This window comes from Capricornis sumatraensis, chromosome 22 (assembly GCF_032405125.1).
Source record: "Capricornis sumatraensis isolate serow.1 chromosome 22, serow.2, whole genome shotgun sequence".
NCBI classification, from domain to species: domain Eukaryota; kingdom Metazoa; phylum Chordata; class Mammalia; order Artiodactyla; family Bovidae; genus Capricornis; species Capricornis sumatraensis.
In genome coordinates this window covers 21,139,629-21,164,260 of record NC_091090.1, presented here as the reverse complement: position 1 = coordinate 21,164,260, position 24,632 = coordinate 21,139,629, and the positions used below count along the sequence as shown (strand labels likewise).

Genomic DNA, 24,632 nt, shown 5'->3' with positions numbered 1-24,632 from the left:
CTTCTCAGGTCAGTTAAATGCATAAAAGTAGCTCCATAAATAGCAGTAGTACAAAAGAAGGTCTTTCTTTTCCCTAGGAATGTCTGAAGATCTGAGATAAAACCATTAACTCAGAGGTGACTCAGCATAAGACTATGTCTATATTAACCTATATTAGCCCTTTAAATGTTCATTCATTCAGAAAGCTCACATTTAAATCTTTCACTTCACTAAGGATCATTATCATAGTCTATACAAAACAACCTTTAACAATTAAGAGACTGACATGAGATTTTGGGAAAGATTAAAAATACCTGTATCTTCTTTATTTTGTCTTTTCAATTTCCGTTGAGCTTCCTCTGCCTAATAAAAATGAATTAATTTGGACACAGAATAAGTAATATGAAACAATATCCAAAACTACTGATATAAGTTAATCTTTCTCATACTAACTTCTGATTTTAGGAAATTTCTATCCTTAATTTTGTCATCACCCTGAAATTGATATCAAGGTTAATTTCCCCTTCCACTAAGAGAATCTCCCAAGTGGATTCTTTTTTGGTTTAAAATTCAGGGGAAACATGTATCAACCGAAGTCAAAAAATTATTTAGGTTTGAGCTCTATTTCATGCATCAAAAATGAATAAACACTGCTATATATAAAACAGATAACCAACAAGGACCTACTACATAGCACAGGGAACTATATTCAATATTTTATAATAAACTATAAGGGTAAAGTATCTGAAAAACTATATATAAAACTGTATATATATATAGTTATATAGTTTATATATATATAAACACTGAATCACTGTATTGCATACCTGAAACTAACATAACATTGTAAATCGACTATACCTCAAAAGGCTTCATGTTTAAGTTTTGTTTAATGCCATTTATTCAAATCTTATTTTTAAGAGTAAACTGCTAAAAGGCAAAATTTAACTAGTTAAATTCCGTAAGTCACCATGAGAAAGCATAATGTTAAGCACTAGCAATTCTGAAATGGGTGTAAAACAGGTTAACTGATTACCATACAGGTTGATGATTTGTCTTCAAAAGCCAATAAAATACATATAATTAGATATATGTAGGTACGTGTATAATTATATAGATCTCTTTTATGTATGTACAAAATACTAAGGGGAAAACCCCATATGTTAAGTGGTGGTATTATAGGTAATCTGTACTTTCTTCTTTATACCTTTTAATATTTTCCAAATTTCCTACAATAAAAATGTGTCCTTTTCCAATCTCTGTGAAAAGCAGTAGGAAAAAACAAAAACAAAAAAACTCCAAGCAACCCCTTCCCAATATACTTTTAACTTTCCCAATTACCTTGGATTGCTCTGCCCTTGAAAAGTGATAGAAATACAAATTGAACTCTTTGGCACACTCTGGTTTCAGTTCATACATGCCTCGTCCTGTTAATCCAGGTTTCCTTTGGGGAAGAAAAAATTCTTAAATCTCATATACTGGACTTCCCTTGTGGTCCAGTGGTTAAGAAGCCGCCTGCCAACGCACGGGACATGGGTTTGATCCCTGATCTGGGAAGATTCCACATGCCACCAAGCAACTAAGTTTGTGTGCTGTTACTACTGAAGCCACGCTCTACAGCCTGTGCTTCACAAGAAAAGCTACACAGTGAGAAGCGTGTACAACTAGAGAGAGCCCATGCATAGCAAGGAAGACCCAGGGCAGCCAAAAATTAAAAATAATAGTAATTTTAAAATCTCACACACTGCTGGTGAGTATAAGCTGGAACTACTTTCTGTGGATTCATTTGGTAATCTATATCCAAAGCTTTATATGCATCCATTTTTATCTAGCATGTCCACTGTGGATTTATTCTAACTGGACATGGGAATGTGATGGTCATTGTGGTGACAACAATTTGAAGTCTAACAATAAGGAACAGGTAACACACATTACGCTATCTCCAAACAATCGAAAACCATTAAAAGTGATGTTAACTTCTATATTTTGACATGTAAAGATGTCTGTGAAAAGTTCTACCAAGTGAAAAAAGCAAGTGTAATTTGGGTTGAGAGAAATTTTTTTAAATAATTTACTTTATTTATATTTATTTTGGCTGTGCTGGGTCTTTGTTGCTACATGGGGTTTCTCTAGTTGCAGAGAGCAGGGGCTACTCTCAGTTGCGGGGTCCAGGCTGCTTCTTGCAGTGGTCTCTCTTATTGCAGAACTGCAGCTCTAGGTGCACGGCTTCAGCAGCTGCTGCACTTGGGCTCTATATCACAGCAGTCGTGATCTAGTGTGGGCTCAGTAGTTGTGGCACACGGGCTTAGCTGTTCCATGGCATGCGGGATCTTCTTTGATCTGGGATTAAACCCAGGTCTCCTGCATTGGTAGGTGGATTCTTTACCACTGAGCAACCTGGGAAGTCCCTGAGAGTCTCTTTTCTAGTTTTTTTTTTTTTTTAAATACTTCCCCTAAAAAACATGTATTGTTTTTAAAATCAATAGAAATAAAGACACTGTCATCGAAGTAAGGAGCAAAGAAAAAGCAAGATTAAGAAAATGCCTCAACAACCTTAAGGGGAAACTAGTTTACTGACTGGGTGACACACTGGACACCAAAGAAAGCATCATTCGGAGGCTGACCCACCTCTCAGGCGGCACATTCAAATGGAAACAAAGGAAGCACAATGCATTTACCTATGATCAGGTTAATTTCAGCTATTTGAACCTACCAGCTATGAACACCTATTTTGAATACAATGAAAATTCTCATCTATCTACTTTAAGTTGCTAAGCATAGGGCTAGATCATAAAAGAGAAATGTCAGTGAGAAATCTAGTTCAGAATTACATGTCTGAAAATGGTTGCCACTCTCTGAAAACAATTTTATTCTTACTTCCGTTAAAGGAAACACTCTAAGAAAAATTAATGTAGAAAATAAAATCAAATGTGAAAAAATAGAAAATAAACTCACTTGAAATGGGCAACTGCTTCAATCACACTCTCCATGCCAGTCTCCTTGTTCTCCTAAAGGTACAGGAAATAAATGTTTTTCATGTTAATAACAGTATCTGCTAGCAGTCTGAGCATTGTGCTTTTATCTCATTAAGTTTCATAAAGCAATTGTATAAAGTGAATATACTACTATCTCAGTTTCTACAGATGAGGATTCCATAGGAAACATGATTAATATGCAGCATTTACTTGGTTAGCTAACATTCATTCAGATTGATACAATTAAAAACAAGTCACCATATGAAATCAAGGTGACAGCTTTCAAAAGGAATGAAATAAAAACACAAAGTATGCCTAATATTTAAACAAAATTTATATCTTTATAATATTTCCTGAAATAGCTATACAAATTTCTAATCTATCTTCATCAAAACAGCATTTTCCAAATCATATCTTATTTGTGACAAGATGTTAACAGGAATTGTGTGAATAAAAGAATTCTCTGGTCAAAAATGTTTGGTAGATATAGATGCCATCACTTTGTACAAGGTATTTGTATTTTTAAAATGCTGTTTAAATTTTATTTCTTCCTATTCTAACATCTAAGTGAAACTATAATTGTTCCCTCATTTCCTGCATTAAAAAGTACCTGCATACACAACTAGAAATGGAAATGGCAAAAGTAGCCCATTAACAGAGACCTAAAAAAAAGTACACGTAATTTTTATTCTGAATAGATATTTAGTGATGTTAAAATTACTATTTTTTTAGGTGTGATAACTGGCAAATGCACAGGTTTTTTCTAAAAGCTTGTAACTTTTGGATCAACCTTGGCACTCCTGACATTTGGACTAGACAGGTCTTTACTGTGAGAGTCTGTCCTGTACTGTAGGATGTTAAGAGTATCCTGGCCTCTGCTGAGTGGATGCTAGGAACACACACACTCAGGCCTGAGTAGTGACACCGTCAAATGGTCCCCTCCTGGGGCGGGGGGGTGCCAAAACTGTCCCTGGTTGAGAACCACTATTTTAGATATATACAATTCTATTTATAGATGAAATGGTAAATCTGGTATTCTCCACAAAATAACCCAGTGAGGGTGTAGGGATTAGTGGTTAGAGTAGAAGTGAGAATAAAGTCATCTGGTGAAACTGGTGATGGGTTCATTATACTATGTTCTCTATTCCTATAGATGTTTAAAGTTTTTAAAGTTTGAAATAAGACAAAGTTTAAGAGAAGTATTACAACACCACAAGGTTTAAATCCTAGAAGAATGAAAATTAAGGTTCAGAGTTCTAATCTATGTTTCAAATATGGGAAAACATTGTGAAAAACCTTTCCCAACCGTAATTGGGGTTTCTGAAAAGCCCCAGGGCTGAAAAATAGGTAGCATAGGACCTTAAGATTCTAGGAGGAAAAATAGCTACAACTGATCTACGAATGCCTATATGAATGTTAATTTACATTCACTAAAATGAGAGGAATGGCTTAGCAGGAAAAATAGAATGTTAATTTACATTCACTAAAATGAGAGGAATGGCCTTAGCAGAGTCTTTGGATGCTTCAGAAGGAAAAAAATCTAGCAAACTTTAGTTTATTCAACATAGTTGAGTAGGTATTTCTAGGTTATAAAGTGTTATCTCTATCCATCACAACTTTGTACTAAACACCCTATCAACAATCCTTCTTTAATGGATATGTAAATTCGGTTCTAAGGAACACGTTTTCTTTTATTCAGTAGCCTTATCTCTTTCAAGGCTTCACTATAAAGGATTCTATTTCTTCGCTGCTTTCCACTCCTAGTACCTGGTATTTTCTTTTTCTATGTATTTCTAATAAGAGTGACTAGAGTTATACATGTGCTAGCACTGCAGTTTTTACAACTGCGGAAAAGGTACACAGAAGTCAATCTATACGTACACTATGTGGACAGTTAAAGGTTTAAATATTTCCATATATTTATGGAAGGGTTTAAGGAAGGATTTCCAAATATTTTTTAAAATGTAGGTACTTACATCTTCAGGTAAAGACTTTACCAATTCACTATGAGCCATAGGTTTGATGCTCAACTGATGGATAATCTCTCGTTTAATCTCATCTGTAGCATTAACCTGTCCAACTCCAGGAATAAATCTCTCTCCTGTCAACAATGAATAAGTACATACACACACACTTAACAATCATAATATTTATAAGCAATACATATTTATAATTCATGCAATACAGTATATTTTTCTTTCTGTACAATGGAAAAGCAATGACTGGTCAGGCAATAAAGCAGGGTGAGAGCAGCTCCCAATCATCTTTCTGAGCCTCTGACACAACAGGTGAGTATAGTCTTTAGCCATGGAGAGAGAACTCTGGTTGCTGTTTCCAAAGAATGAGATCAGAAGGTGGGAAGGGACTAGAAACAGCAGCTGTACCAGCAGGCTAGGAAACTGCTTTCAAGTCATGTGCCATGTGGTAGGAGGAAGGGAGCCCTCCTTTGGTCTTTGATCTAGTGGCAAATAAGGTATCACCTTCTGAGATCTCCTTCTTTGGTATTACATCCTGACAGCAGCCAGGATTCTCTGCTCCAGGACTGTTGAGAGTCTGAAACAGTATGGGAGGAGGGAGAAAGTAAAGCACACAACAGGAAACATGGAGGTGACGGGACTTAAAATATAGTGAGAACACTTGCGCACCACAAAGCTATGGAGAGAAACGCAGCTAAGATATAAAGTAACAATGAATAGCTCCTAAATATCCTATTCTTGTTTGCTAAATTCTCCTGTCCCCTGTTTTATTCCTAACTCACAATTTTCCAGTTTATCCTGCGTTAGCAGTTGTCCTCGCCCCTTCTTCCAAAGCACTGTAGTGCTGTTACCCTCATCATTACAGTGACCAGAGGGGAAAATAAAAATATACACTCAAATCTCCTTCCTCTAAAACTGAGGAACTGCTCAAACAGAAGAAACAGTTCAGATTCTAAACTACTCAGATTCTAAATACAGGACTTCCCTGGTGATCCAGTGGTTAAGAATCTGCCTGCCAACGCAGGGGACATGGGTTCAATTCCTAGCCCGGGCAGATTCCATGTGCTGTGGGGCAACTAAGCCCGTGTGCTACAACTACTGTGCTCTGCAACAAGAGAAGTCACTACAATGAGAAGCCCGTGCACCTCAACTAGAGAAAGCCCACATACAGCAACAAAGACCCAGCACAGTCAAAGATAAATAAATAAAAATTTAAAAAACTTTTTAAAAAGTCAATATAATACATAAATGTTTCAAAATATCCAAACTTACCAACAAGCATTATAATGAGGTAAAGCATTTCTTCTATTAGAGTGTTGTTCTGCTGAACTAAATCCTGAAACCATCGGGGGCAATGGAAGAGAGCAAGTTCAGAGATAAGAATAAAAATCATCTGTATTACCTCAGATGATTAAAATAACCAAAAAGAATGAAAGGCACTTCTCTAACAGTTGTATTGTGGTCTCATAAGGCATGCTCTTACCTTATGGGGAGTCTCAGAACTCATTTTCTTCCCATAATCTGGGGTACTGAAAATCTGATAAAGTTCAAAGCGGCTAAGCATTATCATCAGGAAATGATTTGGATCCATCATGGAGACACCTGTCTTTTTTTAAAATGTATGAAAGAAAGGAAAAGAGGAAGGTCAAAAGGGCTACTAAACAACTAGTGAGACATATTTTGGTTTGCACAAGAGAAAGCAGCTTACTCGTTCATCAGTTCTAATAAAAGATGAGGACTCATTTAGCCCCAGTCCTTACTTGTGATAGCTACCAGTGTGGACAGGAATCTATGCTGGTAAAACAAAACAAGACACGCCCTGAACCCACATATCATAATAACATGGACTATACGTTCTCTTCCCTTTTAATGCTTTGAATTAGTTGTATCCCTATAAATTCAGTTCAAGGTTTTATGTCAGTGTTGTCACTGTCAGGGGTATGACTTCGAGAGAAATGTGGTATAGTAATAAAACTTTCAGTATTTTTTTTTAAATGCATATCATATTAAACTCTTTTCAAGAACTCAAACTAATTTTTAGTAATCAATGCTATACTAAGTGAAATGCTGGCTTTTAAATATTAGTTTTAATTCTCTTAAAATTCCATTTGCATAGATTCTCAATCAACTTGAATTTTGATTTTTCTGAACCAATAATTTTTTGAAATTTACATTTTGTAACTTATTCTATAATTTCTAAATCCACTCAGCAATAATATGGAAACACTACTTTGTGACAAGCACTGTGCTACATAAATGGACGTAAAAAGGACCAAGAGAGTTGTCACAGTTTAGTGTGGAGGAAGGAAAGGAAATAGGCAACCACAATCCAGAGTTATGAATGCTCTGGTGGGGATAAGCATCATGCTATGGGCCCTCCCCAAAAGGATACACAGCCATGTTTTAGTATGTCAGCTTTCTGGAGAAAGTGATGCTAAACTAAACATGAAGATATGCAGGAAAACAAGACAGGTAGCAAACAGAAAGGAAGAGGGTGGGGTGTACAACCTAGGTAAGGAAAGAAAGAAACGTACAAATTTTAAGACTTAATGCAGTATATGACAAATTCAGGGAGTTTTTAACATAGTTAAGTACTGAAGGCCTTGAAAATCAGTTAGAGGATTTGGGGCTTTATTATCAGAGGACAGTGAAGAAAGGATAGCTTTCAGATTTCTGACTCTAATAACTGTACAGACTGTTGAACAATTCACCAAGGTAGAGAAACTCTGAAGATAGGAAGAAGGTATGGAGGACACAGTCTTTATTTTGAATGTGTGAAATACAAGATGTGTCCAGGAAACCAGATGGAAACGTTCAATCAGTTACTTTTGCCATATGAATTTGGAGCTTAGTAGATAAGGGCTAGGCGGCTTCCTTGGTAGCTCAGTGGTAAAATATCCGCCTGTAATGCAGGAGATGCAGGTTCGATCCCTGGGTTGGGAAGATCTCTGGAGAAGGAAACGATAGCCCAGTCCAGTGTTCTTGCCTGAGAAATACCACAGACAGAGGAGCCTGGCGCGCTACAGGCCATGGGGTTACAAAAGAGTCGGACACAACTTAGCGACTAAACAACAACAGATAAGGGGTAGATCGAAGTTACAGATTTGAGAGTGATCCTAAGTGTCTGGGTCCGGTGAAAATAACAAAAAGTAAAACTCCCCCAAACCTTTAAATTTAATGCTTTTAATTCATTACCTGAAGCATTACTATATCCTTATCAAACATTTCACGTCTACATTTCACATTGTGGTAGTAATAAATCTAAAAAAAAAAAACAAGTAATTATATTGGGTAAACAGGTTTTTATTTGTGCAGTTCTCTCCTCTCTCCACTCACCAAAAGAGCACTGGCTTTTGTGCATGTGAGTATATGAACATGCAAACACACACATACAATGTGATTTCCCCAGCAGTGAATGCTATCTTAATAGAGATTAACTAATTAGAAATTTCCAGATTATAGTGTGGAATCTCCATGGAACTTTATGGTTCACATTTTGCAGCCAACTTTCTGGGTCTCCTAATAAAGTTCTTTCAATGAGATTTATGGCTATCAAAAGTAGAGAAAAATCCTATACCAAGTCTTGGTGAGGTTTAAAAATTAAAACCTCAATTTCAGAGCTACACTAACAGAATTTTATCTTTTTTAACCCAATTTTATAACTAAAGTAGGTGAAATCTTGATTTTTCATCATGTTTTTAAAAATATCAAACTTTGTTCTAAAAATGACTTCAAGTGAAAATTAAGTTCATTTCTACTTTTGATATTGTTTCTTAATAAAATATGAATAAAAGCTCTAAGAAATTTTTGGTTTAACATTACATCTATCCTGTCAAACAGTTTTTAATAAAACATTTTTAAGGTTCATTCCCAGCGGCCATTCAATAGTTTTAATATAGATGACTTTCGAAGACTATTACAACCTCCACAGAAACTGAAGAATGGACTGAAAACTCTTCACAAAATTAAAAACCACTTACCTGGTTTACGAGAGAGAAACCGTTTCTTCTCCACATTCCTGCATGTACTTGGGCACATAAAACAAGACATCTAAGAGGGTGTTCTATCAACATGGGTGGGCTAAGTTCACTCTGTGTATACAAAAAAACCACAAAATCCCAACTCTATAAAGAAGACTGGTTTAGGGATGGAAACTTTATATAAAATACAAGTCAAAATTATTTTAAGGTATGTCTGTGTGCTACTTAATTTTATGTGTTGACTTGGCTGGACCATGGTACCCAAGTTTTGATTGCCACCAGTCTAGATGTCGCTGTGAAGGCATTTTTTAGATGAACTAGTATTTAAATCAGTACAGCTTATGAGTAAAGCACATTACTCTCCATGATATTGGTGGGCCTTTTCCAGTAAGCTAGAAGGCCTTAAAAGAAAAGACTGAGGTTTCTCCAAGGATGAAGAAATTCTGCTTCCAGCCTGCCTTTGGATTTCAGACTATAAGATCAACTCTTAATCCGCCAGGTTGCCAGGTTTATTTCAGACTTGCCAAATCCCTTGACTACGTGAGCCAAATCCCTACAATAAATTAATCTGTCTTTTCCTGTATACAGACACATATACAAACACACACTCAGGTATACTATGTAATGATTTGATATTTGCAGTTCGATTCCTGGGTCGGGAAGATCCGGTAGAGAAGGGATAGGCTACCCGCTTCAGTATTCTTGTGCTTCCCTTGTGGCTCAGCTGGTAAAGAATCCGCCTGCAATGCGGGAGACCTGGGATTGATCCCTCGGTGGGATGAGCCCCTGGAGAAGGGAAAGGCTATACCCACTCCAGTATTCTGGCCTGGAGAATTCCATGGACTGTATAATCCGTGGGGTGGCAAAGAGTTAGATATGACTGAGCGACTTTCACTTTCACTTTCTTTCACTTTTTCGTAATTATGAAATGATCAACATGGTAAGTCTAGCAACCATCTGTCCCCATACAAAGTTATTACAGTATTACTCAGCATATTCCTTATGCTGGATATTGTATTCTCATAACTTATTTATTATCTAACTGGAGGTCTGTAATAAATAGTTACTTTTAAATGTTCACACTACTTACTAGAGGTAGGAGCTCTGGAAATTTATATGCCACTTCACTTTTGCTTAACAACACATGCAAACCTGCATGGAAACAAAGACAGAAGTATTTCTATAGGTGAAAGTCATTTAGATTTAAAAACAAAAAACAAAAACAACTAAATATTTGCTCAACTTTATATCTAACTCCCTTTCTGTGTCTCTTTGGAGACCTATCATATTACACTGTTATTTTCATGAACCTCTGTATTAAAGGCATGCTTAGAAGCAGAGTCTTAATTACATGTATCAACATACACTGATTACATTTTACAGAAGTAAATGTTAGAAGTACAAACATAGCAAAAGCAGCTAAATAACTATCAAAGCAATTTATATGTTAAGCCAATTTTAAGGGTCATAATCGATTGGATCATGAAGTTTGTTCCATTTAAAGTATAGCAGCAAGAGATCCTCCCGGCAACTGAACAGAGAAACTGGCCATGGAATTCAAGGTCTGCACTGATTCTGACCTCAGAATTCAGTTCCCCAGAGCTTCCAGTTTAGGATCAAAGCCTCTTTCGCCCCTAATTGCAAAGGGCTTTTCATAGCTCAACCTTAGTTAATTCTGCTAGCTAAGAATTGTCCTATTTATGTTGTTGTCTAAACAGAGAATGCTTTTTACAGTCTCATCAATAGATGCAGGCCACTTGGTCAAGCCTGGTTTGAAGCTTTCCTCATCCAAGAACACCTGTATTGAGAATCCCATTCTGACAATGTGCACTCAGCCTCCATTAGCACAGCCTCCAAGTTGTTCTTGAACTGCTCTGTGTATGTTTACTTGGCTCTCCAGTTAGATTATAAGCATTCAGGCCAAGGTTTGCCAAACACAGAAAGATAAAATGCTCAAAATATTAGAGGACTGAGGTGGGTAAATACCTCAGCAAAATTAGTACATTTTTAGAGTACTGACTGTTTTCCCTCTGGATAATTATCAGCATTAGCTTCTGCTCAGATTTTCAAAGGGCAGAAAAAATCAGTGGCTGAGTTGGAGACCCACTTTCCTGCATTCTAGTTGAACACTATGCCACACCAGCATGCCATCACTTGCCTGTACTGAAGATCAATAGTTCAGCATGCAAGTATCAATACTTATGAAAACAAAACTGGGCATGAACAAGTTACAGGAAAAAGATTTTTGCCTACAATCACAATTTCATTCCTGGTACTTTTTATTGTTCTACTTGTACTATTTAAATTCACATGTCTAAGTTCAATCAAATCACCACAATTTCAATAAGAATCTAAAAAAATTGTTGGAATGCTAACATCTATTGGCAAGATAATGTGGTAATGCACAGAACAATGAAAAAAAAAAAGGATTCAGAAATGACAGAGGGATTGTTACTACTCATCCCATAGACATTAAAAGGATAATAAAGGAATTTTATGAACAACTCCGTGTCCATTTATTTGATAACTCAGACGAAATGGACCAATTTCTTGGAAAACACAAACCACCAAAACTCACACAAGGAGATACAGATAATAGGAACTGTTGTATATCTGCTGAAGAAACTGAATCAATGATTAATTACCTATCAAAAAAGGGAAAGTATCAGTTCCATACTATTTTACTGGTGAATTCTACCAAACATTTAAGGAAGAAAAGATACCAATTCTCCAGTCTTTTACACTTGCGCACACACACACACACAAACTACTTTCACGTTATTAAGTTACTGAGCCACACATTTAAGCTACATTGCAAATTCTGCAATGAGTGAAAATATTTACTTTACTTTTCTACTCTCTGAGTTGAAAACGGAACTAAAGGGAACAGTATGTGAACAGGCTGAGAATTCCTGCACTCAAGAAATGTGGAAGAGAGTTACTATGTCTATAGAGACAGACGAGTGCATGTGCAGAGTTTCTGGCTGCCGTGAGGTAGCAGCTTCAAATAGTCGAGCATGTGTAAATAGTGTGTAAATCAGCTACTTACGATTAAAAAGGCCTATCAACCCAATTTGGAACTCACTTCAACCTGATGATTAAAAAATTTATCAATAAGAAACTGCTTAGAGAGAGAGGAAGTCTAGGGTGTTTTCAATTTATTAATAATCACTTAAGTGATAGACTGATCTGAACAAGAACACTTTCAAAATAAAGCATTGTAAGTATTCAGTAAACACTAACCACAAACGACAATTCAAAAGACAATTTCAGGGTTCCTTTTTTAGGGAAAAATGTTTTACCTGCAAGTAAGCGAGATACTGGGAGGTGAATGCTAACTTTTTCTTTGGAAACACAGTATCTGATAGTTTCCACTGAATGTCCACAAATGCTTAACGTGACTGGCTGTTCACCATCAGTAAAACCACCATGACACTGCATCAATACAGCAAGGCATTTCTTGTAAGCCTCAATTAACACTTTTTCCTGTAAAAGAGGATTTTATGTTAAGTTTCTACAATATTAAAATAAGAATCTCAAATTCAATGATGAATATTTACCTCAAATATCAATATGGGCAAACTAAATCTTCCCTTGCAACTTGCTCCCTCTATCCAAGGTCCTGTCTCAGGGAATATCTCTACAGATGTGCAGAAATCTAGAAGTCATTCTAATATATTCCTTTTCCTCATTCCCCATTTTTTTCTTTAAATTGAGGCATAGTTGATGTACATTTTTATAGATTATATTCCATTTAGTTATTATAAAATATTGACTATATTCTTTGTGTTTTACAATATATTTTTATAGCTTATTTATTTTATACACAGTGGTTTGTACCTCTTAATCTCTCCTATTTTGCCCCTCCTGGTCTTCTTTCTCTCCATTGGTAACCACTAGTTTGTTCTCTGTACCTGTGAGTCTGCTTCTGTTTTTATTTTTTAGACTCCACACATAAGTGATTATAGGATTTGTCTTTCTGACTTATTTCACTAAGCATAATACCCTCCAGGGTCCATCAATGTTGTTGCTAATGCAAAATTCCATTCTTTTCCTGGCTGAGTAATATTCTACCACACCTACCCCCCCATTCTTAGGCACTCATCTGCTGGACACTGTATCCTCACAATTGTGCTGCTGTGAACACTGGAGTCTTAGTCACTCAGTCAAGTCCAGCTCTTTGTGAGTGGACTGTAGCCTCCCAGGCTCATTGGCCAGCATGTATTTCTTCAAATTAGTGTTTCTTTATTTTCAGATAAATACCTAGGAGTGGGATTGCTGCATTTTATGGTGGCTCTATTTTTAGTTTTTGAAGAACTTCCATATTGTTTTCCATAGTGACTACAACAATTTACATTCACACTAACAGTTGTACAGGTTTCCTTTTCTCCACATCCTCGCCAACATGTGTTATTTGTGTTCTCTGTGATGACTATTCTGACATGTGTGAAGTGGTAGCTCATCGTGGTTTGATTTGCATTTCTCTTATGATTAGCAGTGTTAAGCGTCTTTTCATGTGCCTATTGGTCATCTGTATGTCTACCTTGGAAAAATGTCCATTCAGGTCTTCTGCCCATTTTTAAATTGGGCTGTTTTTTTGATATTTTGTTTGTTTGTTTTTTTGATATTGAGCTATATGGGCTGTTTATATATTTTGGATAATAATCCCTTAATGGTCATCTCATTGGCAAATATTTTCTCCTCAGTAGGTTGTGTCTCTGTTTTGTTGATGGTTTTCTTTGCTGTGTGGAAGCTTTTAAATTTAGTTAGGTTCCATTTGTTTATTCTTTTGCTTTTGTTTCCTTTGCCTTAGGAAATACATCCAAAAAATTTACTAAGATTTATGTCAAAGAGTGTTCTATGCTTTCTTCTAGGAGCTTTATGGTTTCCAGTCTTACATTTAGGTCTTAATCCAATTTGAGTTTATTCTTTTATACGGTGTGAGGAAATGTTCTAATTTCATTCTTTTACATGCAGCTGTCCAGTTTTCCCCGCATTACTTACTGAAAAATATCACCTTCTTTCCATGGCATACTGTCTCCTTTGTTGTGGATTAACTGACCATAATTCTGTGGGTTTATTTCTGGCCTCTATTTTCCTCATTCCCCATTGTGCAATCTATTACCAAGCTAGCAACCACATCCAAAATGCTCTCAAACCTGGCCACTGATATCTCCAGTCACTTAAAGGAAAGCCAATGTGTCTCCACTGAACTTCCTGCTTCTACTCTTGCCCTCCTCCTTCTGTTATCCACACAAAGTAACTTTCAAAAACATGTAAACTGGATCATGTCACTTTTCTGCTTGGGAGTCTCAAATAGCATCCACTTCAGTCAGAATAAAATTCAGATTTCTGAACATGGCCCTGCAAAGTCATGTCTTCAACCTCTGCTCCAACTACAGCCTCTCACAGCTTCTGGAACAACCATACTCCTCTTCATCAGACAGCATGATACAGCTTTTCCTCAGTCAGGAATATTCTTTACTCTGATCAGTTAACTCTGACACATAGTTTAGATCTCATGGAAGCCTTCTCTGATCTCCTAACTCACACCTCTCATCTAGATTTTACAGCCAAAGGCGGCCAACACCGTTTAAAGACACAGGATAAATGTACTAATAGTAAAATTTCATTTTGGGGTAATTTATAAACTTTTTATATGCTCAAAATCTTGATAGGATTATGGGGAAAAAAAAGAAGACAGCAACATAAGAGAAACGAGTGTGGATTATATCTCCGTCTATTTTCTAATTTCCCTAAGGCTTTAGAATTGTAATTTTTATTGAATGTATAGGTGAAAGAGGAAAATATGCTATTTTATGAGCATATCATTACTATCCTCTCCAAACTGCCTCATATTTTACTTAGGAAATTGTTTATCTCTGCCCCTCCTCCATTTATCTCCTATCCCTGACCCCAGAAGAGACTCACGTCTAAAGCACACCAGTCTTGTATCATTGAAATGACATGTGTTAATTTCATTTGTAGTGTGAAGGCTGCTTCCCACTCTGGTTCCATTTCAATATGCTGTCCTACTTGACGTGTAATTGGATCCATTCCCTTGAAGTGAAAAGATTTTAAATAAATTAAAATTACATTTGTTCTTCTACATAGAAACTTAAGAAATAATGTAGAAGAAATACATACTGATTACAAAAAAGTTTTAACAGGAAGTTTCAAGCAGTATGAGAAGTCCAACTTCTTAAATTACATGTTTATTTAATATTCCCTAAAATTTTATAAAGAAAAAAATCCCAGTAAAATATAGAATGAATTATTTTAGAGGCAATCTTCTACATGTTTTAGACAATAAAATTTGTACTTCACTGCAACAATCCTTCAAAAATTCCTTTTTAGTTCTATCATCTATAGAAAAAACTGTCAGAAGAAATTTGACAGGCTTTTAAAATGCTATTGAATTTATAAATATGTTCTATAAAATGATAAAATAAAATTTTTATATTTATTTGTAATTTGCAACTGCAAGTTTTCAGAGTCTGAAGGAAAGCAAAACTAGAAAAAGATAAACAGCTTTTAATACAAAAAAATATACCTCTTTAGAAACTAGCCTAACTACCCTGGTGGAACAGAACTAATTAAATGATGGAAAATATATGACATTTTGAGTATTCAAATTAACCAAGGTAGCTACTGTTTCTACAGGCACAAAGCAAAAAACAGAAGTACTATAATAAATTTAACATCCATTAAACTACCACATAACATGGGAACTAGAATATATCCTAAAAAGGACAGGTACTAAGGAAAGCATAATGATATTGCTCATGTTTTCTGAAATGTTCTCTATCTTTTTGCAGCCAGGGGAATCCCCTGGCTGTCTAGTGGCTAGGACTAGTGCTCTCACTGCTGAGGTTTGATCCCTGGTTGGGGACTGAAATCCCACATGCCTCAAGTTGTAGCTAAAAACAAACAAAACAAAAACAACAAAAACTGGTTAACTATACCAGTTAATTTGTTTCTAGATTTTATTTTGTATACAGAGGTGTATCCAAAAAGAAAATTAAATGGGGCAGCTGGTGAGGAGAGTTCTATACTATATCATATAAATATGTCATCCATGAAACAAAAAAGAAATATGGAAACATTAAAAAAACACATAAACATAGCTTCTTAACTAAGCTGACAATACTTCCATTCAAGCATATTCAAAACAAAACAACTAATGTGAAGCCCCCAAAGGAAGAACATTAACGGTAACCAAAAGAATAACCAAATACAAAAGAACAGCAGATGTCAGAACCTCTGCTGGGATCTCATGTATTCTACACCTTTCTAAGAGTTTCCAATTAAGAGGAGCTTCTTGGTCCAAACTGTAGCTATCCAAATTATTCTTTTAAAAATATGCCCAGAATGAAAAAAATGCAAACAGAAAGATATTTAGATCAGTGAGCCAAAAAGGAAAAAGTTAACATTTCCCTTTTGAAATGTATCCATTTATACATACCTGCATACATTTGAGTAATTCCAAAAAGGCATCAAATCCTTCCAGGAACTTCTGCCTCAGACCATCTGACCATTCAGTTGGTTTGCTAATTAACACATACCTGAACAAGATAAAAACAGCAATGAGTATACGAATAAACAATGACCTTTTACAAGTTGCAACTGGTTTAACAACTAAACAAAAACTTACTTGAGATCTAAAATAAGACTCTGAACCCTCCTAAACTTAAAGGCTTGTAAAGCAGTATATCGTTCAAACTGAAATCTGCCTTGGACGTCTCGATGCCTCAAATGATCCATGAAAGTCTTAATGATAGTGGTCATCAGGTTTTCTTCTGTGATAAGCATCCGAGCCTAAGACAAAGTATATCAGAATACACGGTAATAAAAAACTATTTACCACAAAGCTTAAAAAAAAAAGTCACCAACAGTGGCTAGCTCTTTCAGTTTAGACCTTTTTCAATACAACTATATAATATCATAATATCATAAATGCATTATTGTGTATTTCTAAATAACAATTACTTACTCCAATTGCCACGTGTATGAAGCAACAATTATATCACGGAGAAAGATGCCAGAATGTAAGGAGACAGATCCAAGGCTCATTATTCAAAGACAATTCAGGGTGGGGGATCTGAACCAGGCTGCAAATTTTCCTTAACTGAGACATTTAGACACCTATAATGGTATGGTATAATTATTCTAGGATCCACAGGCTTATATCACAGATTCTGTAGAACTCAGTATGAAATATGAAACCATATTTCTTTTAATCTTAGTTGAGATTTATCTTTTGTTTCTTTCTATGTATAGATATACATATCTATGTATTTTTGAATAAGCAAATACACTTAAATTATGCAAAAAAAGTAAAAAGGTAGTCTCTTAGCTCCCAAAGTTCCCCTTTCAAAGGCAATGTTTGTTAGCAGTTTTCTTACATATACTTCCAGAGGTGGTGTGTGTATAACATATACATGTATGCATACATACATATATATATATATATACATTTATAGTATACATGAATAAATGTTATTAAGTAGATATGAGTATGTAAAATGATCTCTGTCCTCTGCCTCCTGCCCAAAGGATAGCATATTATAAACACTGTTCTGCATTTGGTTTTTCACCTGATATATTTTGGAGATTATTCCATACCAGTTAACATAAATTCTCTCATTCTTTTTAACTATCACAACTATTCTCTTCTATCATACTTTATTAGCCAGGTCCTTTATTGGTGAGCATTTGGGTTTTTCCAATCTTATGCTATTTATCACAAAAGATACTGCAACAATTATCTACTGTGTACAGCTGCAAGGAGATTCAGAAAATAATTTCCTAGAAGTGAATTACTGGGTTAAGGTAATATACATTATAATTTTTAACTGATATCACCAAACTCCAAATTGTCAACTGAAAGAAGACAAAGATGTCAAAGAAGAAAAGATGCCTAATGTAGAGGTTTTAAGTGGTAAAGTCATCAGATAAGGAGAAAATCTATTAATGTACAGTTAAACATCCCTTTGAAAAACTCTTAAATCATCATCTCATTGCCAGGACTTAGGCTCCAAGAAGCTCAAAGTCAATAGGATTAATTTATGTTAATTTTCCTAGACAGTGAAGACTATAGTTCATGTTTGAAGGAGGGGAGGAATTGACAAGTAAAATGATTTTCCTTCTTGTTTGCTGTATTAGTCAATTTTGAGACAATTAAATGAGTATATGCAATTTCACTGACTTAAGAAAAACTTCTAGTCTCAGGGAACAAGCTTTTACTATCTTGCCATCAAGTACACTGTTTGCTTTCAATTTTTACTTTTTGTTTTGCTTTTAGGTACTTTATCAGATTAAAGAAATTCTTTTATTCCTATTTCATTTGCAATGAGGTTTTATTAATTTGTTTTAAATCATGAATTCTGGATAAGCATCTGATATGATCAATTTTCCTCCTTTTTGTCTGTTAATAAGCTCTTTTATGCAAGCTGATTTTGTTTTCAAATGGTATACTACTCTTGCCTTAAAGAAATAAAACAAACTTGGTTATGATACGTTATCCTTTTCCCATATTGCTTGATTCTGTCTGCAATTCAATCTCAGTTTTGGTAATAAGATTACAGAGGATGTCATTAAATTGTCAAGTATATTCTTTCTCTGTTTTTTAGGAAAAGTTATATAACACAGGTATTATTTTTTTCTTAAATATTTGGAAAAATTTCCCAGTATAGCCTTTGGGCCTGGGGACTTCCTTGTGAGCAGATTTTTATATTAATTAAAATTTCTATTTCTTGTTTCTCTTGTAATAACCGGTGTTTTTTTCTTAGGGATCTGTTTATCTCATCTAGATTTCCAATTATATTAACTGGACCCTAATATTGCCTATTTTCTATTTGAAATCTATAAGATTTGTAGCTTTTGCAATCCTTTTTAAATTAAAATTTTTTCTATTTTTCTTATTAGACTTTCTAGAGATCTATCTCCCACCAGTTTTGCTTTTCTTATCCTCAAAGAAAAACTTTTTGTACATTTTGTTTTGTTAATTTGTGTTCTTTACTATTTCCCTTTTCCTACTTCCTTTAGATAAAAGACAGAAGGAGTTGTATTACAATGGCCTTCAAGGTCTGGCACTATCTACTCCCATCACACCCCATCCCCAAACTCAATGACCTCACGGATCATTCTCCTCCTCAGTCACTCTAGCATCATTGGCCTGATTTGGGTTTTTTCTTCTAAAATGTCAAGTGCACATTCACCTCAGAACTTTGCATTTGCTATTTTTCTCTGCTGAGGAGACTCTTCCACCAGCTAGGCACATCACTTACTCCCTCATGTCTCTGTTCAAACACCATCTCTCCAAGAGGCTTTTTTTGGAAAACCTTGTATAAAATATGACCCTTTCACTGTCACTCTCTAACCCTTTAATCTGCTTTCCTACTTTATAGCACTTCTCAACGACCTTTATTTATAAGTAGTATTACATACATGTATCTCTTCTTAGTTAAGATTGTAAATTCCATGGGAACAAGGTCTTTTGTCTTTTTTGTTTATTGTTCTACTTATCTCCAGAGCCTCAAACAATGCCTAGTTAATAAAAATTCTAAATAAATATGCTCTGAATTACAAATACATGTTATTTTTCTAGCGTTTCTAGCTAAAGGAGTCAGGTAAGAAGCAAACATAAAAAATTGAAATATTAGAAAAAAACAAAAATTATTATATGCAGATTACTAGAAATTCTAAGGAATTAACACAAAATATTAGAGAAAATGTTAATAAGAAAACCAGATAGATACAAGACGGATATATAAAAATCAGTAGTTCTTAATATATTATCCATAATGAGATTAAAACTGTGAGTAATTTATAATAGTGTTAAAAATATAAAACATAAAACACTTTTAGGACAAATTATGTTCCTAGATGGGGATATTCAATATTGCAAAAATATCAGTTCTTCCCAAATTATCTATAATTAAAACATTTTTTCAGTCAAAAACTCTAACAAGTTTTTGAAACTGACATTTATTTCTGTTTGTTGTTGTTTAGTCATCAAGTCATGTCTGACTCTTTTAAGACCCCATGGGCTACAGCCCACCAGGTTCTTCTGTCCACAGGATTTTCCAGGCAAGAATACTGGAGTGGGTTACCATTTCCTTCTCCAGTGGATCTTCCCGACCCAGGGACTGAACTTGCATCTCCTGTGCTGTCAAGAGGATTCTTTAACACTGAGCCAGTAGGTTTTTAGTCAAAAACCCTAACATGTGTCTTTGTTTTTTGAAGTTGACAAAATGATTTTAGTCCTTAAAAAAAAAGGCCTAAAATAATTAAGAAAATTTTTTTCTTTTTTTAGCTCAGTTCTTATATTTACTTGCATCAGGGTTTAGTTGCAGCACATGGGCTCTTTAGTTGCTGCGTGTGGGGTCTAGTTCCCCAAGCAGACTGAACCCGGGCCCCCCGTATTGGTGGTAGTTGGGGGGGTGGCACACAAAGTCTTTGCCACTGAACCATGCGGAAGTCCCAAGAAATTTCTTAGAAAGAATAATAAAAGGAGATCTAGAGCTCAATAAAATATTAAAATGGAATATTAAGCTAAAATTATTCCAACTGAGCACTGGCATGGAAATGGACAAAAGGATCAATGAGGGAGAAATGCAGGTTTGATTACACATGGGACTGTCTCAGAAGCTTCTCAAACTTACTGCTGACTAAACTGAAAGCAATACTTGCCCTCTTTACAAGTTCTACTCATTCTCCAAAACTTGCTATGCAAGTGGCAGAGAAATCTACTTGGTTACAATCAAAAACCCAAGAATCACCTTCACGTTTTCCCCTCAAACCCAATAATCAACGACTCACCAAACCCAATATCCCTGAAACCCAAAGTGTGGTTGTTTAGTAGATTTCACTACTTACATCTCTCTCACAACTTCTATACCCTTTGCCACAATCCCTAACAGGCTCCCCACAACCACTACTGCCGCAGCAAATTTATTCTCCAAATTACAAAAAACTTCATCTTTTAAAAATCACAAATGTGATGATGTAAGTGCCACTTCAAACTCTTCAATGCCTTCCAATGCTCTTAAGATAAAAATAAAAATCCTTAATTTGGACCAAAACATCTCATTAGTGGGTAAATAGACTTCAGATAGCTTCAGCTGTGTTAGAATACACCTTTGAATATAAAAGTATCTGAGGAAAAACAGTCATTAAAAAAAGAAGCTGGAACAGACACCTTATTAATAAAATAAGTGTAGCATACTCTTACAGAGAAGGCAATGGCACCCCACTCCAGTATTCTGGCCTGGAGAATCCCAGGGATGGCGGAGCCTGGTAGGCTGCCGTCTATGGGGTCACAGAGAGTCAGACACGACTGAAGCGACTTAGCAGCAGCAGCAGCAGCAGCATACTCTTAACTCCATACAGTTAGGTCCTTGCCTATGTTTCTGGTCTCATTTTATTCCATGTTCAAGGATGTTCGACTGCACTTCTTTCCTTCTATTCCCTTTATAGGAATGTACCTACTTCAGGGTTTTCTCAAGTGCTGGTTCCTCTGAATAGATTTTCCTTCATGAGCCTGCATAAAGCTACATAGAATCCTCTTCCAAACTGGAAAAAGGTCAGATCTTTTTACTATTCTCTCAAAACAACCAAATTCTTCAGAGTTTTTATTATAGCTTTAATTAACCATTTATGTGTCTTTCCCTCTACAGTAAGTTTCATGAGGGCAAAGACTATGTCTGTTTTTGTTCATCGTTTCATTCCCAAAGCACAGAACTAAATAAATAATAGGTGCTCAAAGTTTTGTTAAATGAGTTAAATATTAATTTTTCAATATTATGAAAACATAAGGATGCCTGCTGGAACAACTAGTGAAACTTAGTACAAGATAACCGAATCATCATGATTCAATTGCCTTAGTAATCCCTTCCCTTAGGGTGGAAAAGGAGGCTTTTCAAAATGTGAGATTATATACAATGGGCTGTTTCTTCCTTCCTGTCTTTCTTTTTTGGCCACACTGCGTCGTTTGTGAGATTCTAGTTCCCCAACCAGGGACTGAACCCAGGAGCCGGCAAACGCACTGAGTTCTAACCACTGGACAGTCAAGGAATTTGCACAATATGCTGTTTCTAATGGATAAACTTGTTAAACTAATGAGTTTAATTAACTTGTCAGTTCAAAACCTCAAGGAAGTACTATGAGAAAGTACAGATTGAGTTCAAATAACTTTCCCCCTCCAGATTACACATTCAAAGTTATATCTTCTGGTATACAAGGCATCTGAAGTCTTATCACCCATTAATAAAATATTTTTCTATTCAGAAATATACAGATCTCAGTTCTCTATTATTTTAAGGCTTTACTCCTTCTAGTGGAAAACAAGAAAGTTCTTCTTCGTCTTTTAGTACTTACAAGTGAAGGGACTGTGAAAATCTGAACCGAGAAGTCTGCGATTGAAAACTCTCTGTCGTGGTCATCTGTCACATAATCACTCTGCAAACGCTCATAGTTCTATTAAGAAGGCAAAAAAAGGCAAGGAGTGCCAGCTATCAGTGACAAAGAAGAGGCAAGCACTACTCACCAGAGTAGGTGCGGTGAAGAACTGGACAGACAGAGCAGTCACGGACACTGCTCGCTCGTGATCATCCTCCATAAAATCTCTCTGCAACTGCTGGTAATTCTAAACAACAAGGGGGAGATTCACCTCTAATCCACAATGACCAAATGTTTAAGGATTATAATGAAAAATCAGTGCTGGAGGAGTCAATAAGATGTGCTATGAGAAAAACTGGAATGATTTCTACCAACTACCAATATACTAATCTGTAAAAACACTGATGCACTATTCAATCTTCTTGAGCACAATGGCAGTTTATGAGCTCACATAGGAGTAACAGCTATTAAAATCCTGGGCTGTCATTGAACTCAGGTGGAGCTAAATCACAGTAGCTTTACACTGTCTCTGATGAAATCAGACCTTCATTACTTCTGGATGCCTATCATAGTCACCTGATGGCTCTTTCAAAGTACACATGATTGGACCCTATTCTTGGTTAATTCTCTTTAGCAGGTTTGAGAGTGGAAAACACAAACATGTATATTTTGAAAGAGCTCCTCAAATGATTCTTATATGTTTCCTTTGTTAATAATCCCTAATTCAGGTGAATAAAAATAACCAAGCAGTTAGCTTAAGGGAGAAGAACATAATTCAATGATATCAACAACCTAGAGTTCATGATTTTTAAATCACATCCATATACACATGTCGTTTCAACTAAGATTATCTTTTCCTACACAAACTTTAATAGGAATAATATCATAATTCAGAATGGCATAGGTTTAAAGTTTCCATTTATCACTTCATGTCATAGACACTGCATAGATGGATATTCATATTATCATGGCAGGTTATAAACATGAAAAACCTCACTGCTAGACTTTTATTCTATTGATAAAAGCTAAAAAGATAATTTATGAAGTTTCTTAGAATTTAAAATTAACAATGACACATTGCTATTAGCTATTAATTTTACAAATGCTGGATATAATTATGGACTACAGCTATTCTGTATATAATCTATTTTATTACTCTTCAAAAGTGAGAAACTACTTACCTTTGCAAATCTAACAGCAAACAGTTTCTTGTATTTCAAATCCATAAGTAGACTGCTCATGAACAACTGATGATACACACTCCTAGCACCTTTTAAAAAAAGAGCAGATGTAACATGATGATATACCAAACAAGCCAAAAATTACATTTTCAAAGTTTTCATATGATCAATTGTATTTTTAAGTCTCAAGCGCAAAACTCTACATGTATTCCTTAAAACATGTGAAACCTGTTCTTTAAAAATCAGTTTTTCTAAATGTATTCTTCCAACAAAACAAAGGTTATTTGAGTCATGGATCCTCAAATCTGTTTTCTCCCCAAAGAATAAGACTGCATGAGCTAATTCGAAAAACCATAAACATATTTATTAAATATTTCCTCAAATGAAAAAGAAACTTAAATATCCCAATTACCTATGAAAGTTCCCCTATACCTTACAATAGTTAAGATACTTACCTTTCCACAATTTGGAATCACTAAGCATCAATCTATCCACTAGAGAAGAGTTTTCACCATCTGGCCCTTCTTGTAAACCAACTTGACATAAAATTCGGCGAAGGCCATCTTAAAACAGAAAGAAAAATAGTCAAGAAATAGTTAACTTCAAATATTAAAATAACATATTAGTAAAAATGTTCAAACGGACTTACTATAGAGTTTTTACTTGCCTTTAAAAGGTCAAATTTAAAAAATAAAAATAAAAAATAAAAGGTCAAATTTATTCAGAAAAAGTAACTATATTAACTATTTTATTAACATTTTCACAAAATGGAGAAAAATTCCAAATCTTGCATTATATACCAATTTTTATTCCAGAATACCAAAACATTTGTCTATCAGAATGGCAATGATCTTTTATGCTTAAACAATTTAAACAAAGAATCCAAAAGCCACTGAAGTAAACATAGTTTTCTAGCATCTATGGTAATTAAACCAGGTATTAGTAAAATTATATATTAGTTAAAAAATTATATATTAGTAAAATTATATATCCTATGATAACAGAAGATAGGTATAATATGAAATTATGCTACCATTTAAAAGAATACATGCTCTGTACTTTATATATACCAGTCCATTTTATTGTTATTATGCAAAATGTTCATTAAAGAAAAATACAAAAATATATACTTATGTATAC

At 35.1% G+C, this 24,632-nt stretch overlaps 1 protein-coding gene across 2 annotated transcripts in view; it reads right to left on the bottom strand.

Annotated features, from left to right (window-relative positions):
• UBR2 (ubiquitin protein ligase E3 component n-recognin 2) overlaps positions 1-24,632 on the bottom strand; it is a 103,404-nt gene that overhangs the window by 32,435 nt on the left and 46,337 nt on the right. The window contains exons 9-24 of one of the 2 annotated variants that reach the window (XM_068960925.1): positions 23,948-24,055; positions 23,493-23,581; positions 22,460-22,558; positions 16,565-16,728; positions 16,376-16,475; positions 14,842-14,970; positions 12,213-12,396; positions 10,001-10,062; positions 8,911-9,021; positions 8,126-8,191; positions 6,414-6,536; positions 6,203-6,266; positions 4,931-5,055; positions 2,935-2,987; positions 1,321-1,423; positions 294-342 (exon numbers count right to left, since the gene is read on the bottom strand). In XM_068960925.1, coding sequence (XP_068817026.1) covers positions 294-342; positions 1,321-1,423; positions 2,935-2,987; positions 4,931-5,055; positions 6,203-6,266; positions 6,414-6,536; positions 8,126-8,191; positions 8,911-9,021; positions 10,001-10,062; positions 12,213-12,396; positions 14,842-14,970; positions 16,376-16,475; positions 16,565-16,728; positions 22,460-22,558; positions 23,493-23,581; positions 23,948-24,055 — 1,629 coding nt within the window. Of the gene's footprint in view, positions 1-293; positions 343-1,320; positions 1,424-2,934; positions 2,988-4,930; positions 5,056-6,202; positions 6,267-6,413; positions 6,537-8,125; positions 8,192-8,910; positions 9,022-10,000; positions 10,063-12,212; positions 12,397-14,841; positions 14,971-16,375; positions 16,476-16,564; positions 16,729-22,290; positions 22,390-22,459; positions 22,559-23,492; positions 23,582-23,947; positions 24,056-24,632 lie in introns of both variants that reach the window. The other variant, XM_068960926.1, reaches the window with a different exon arrangement.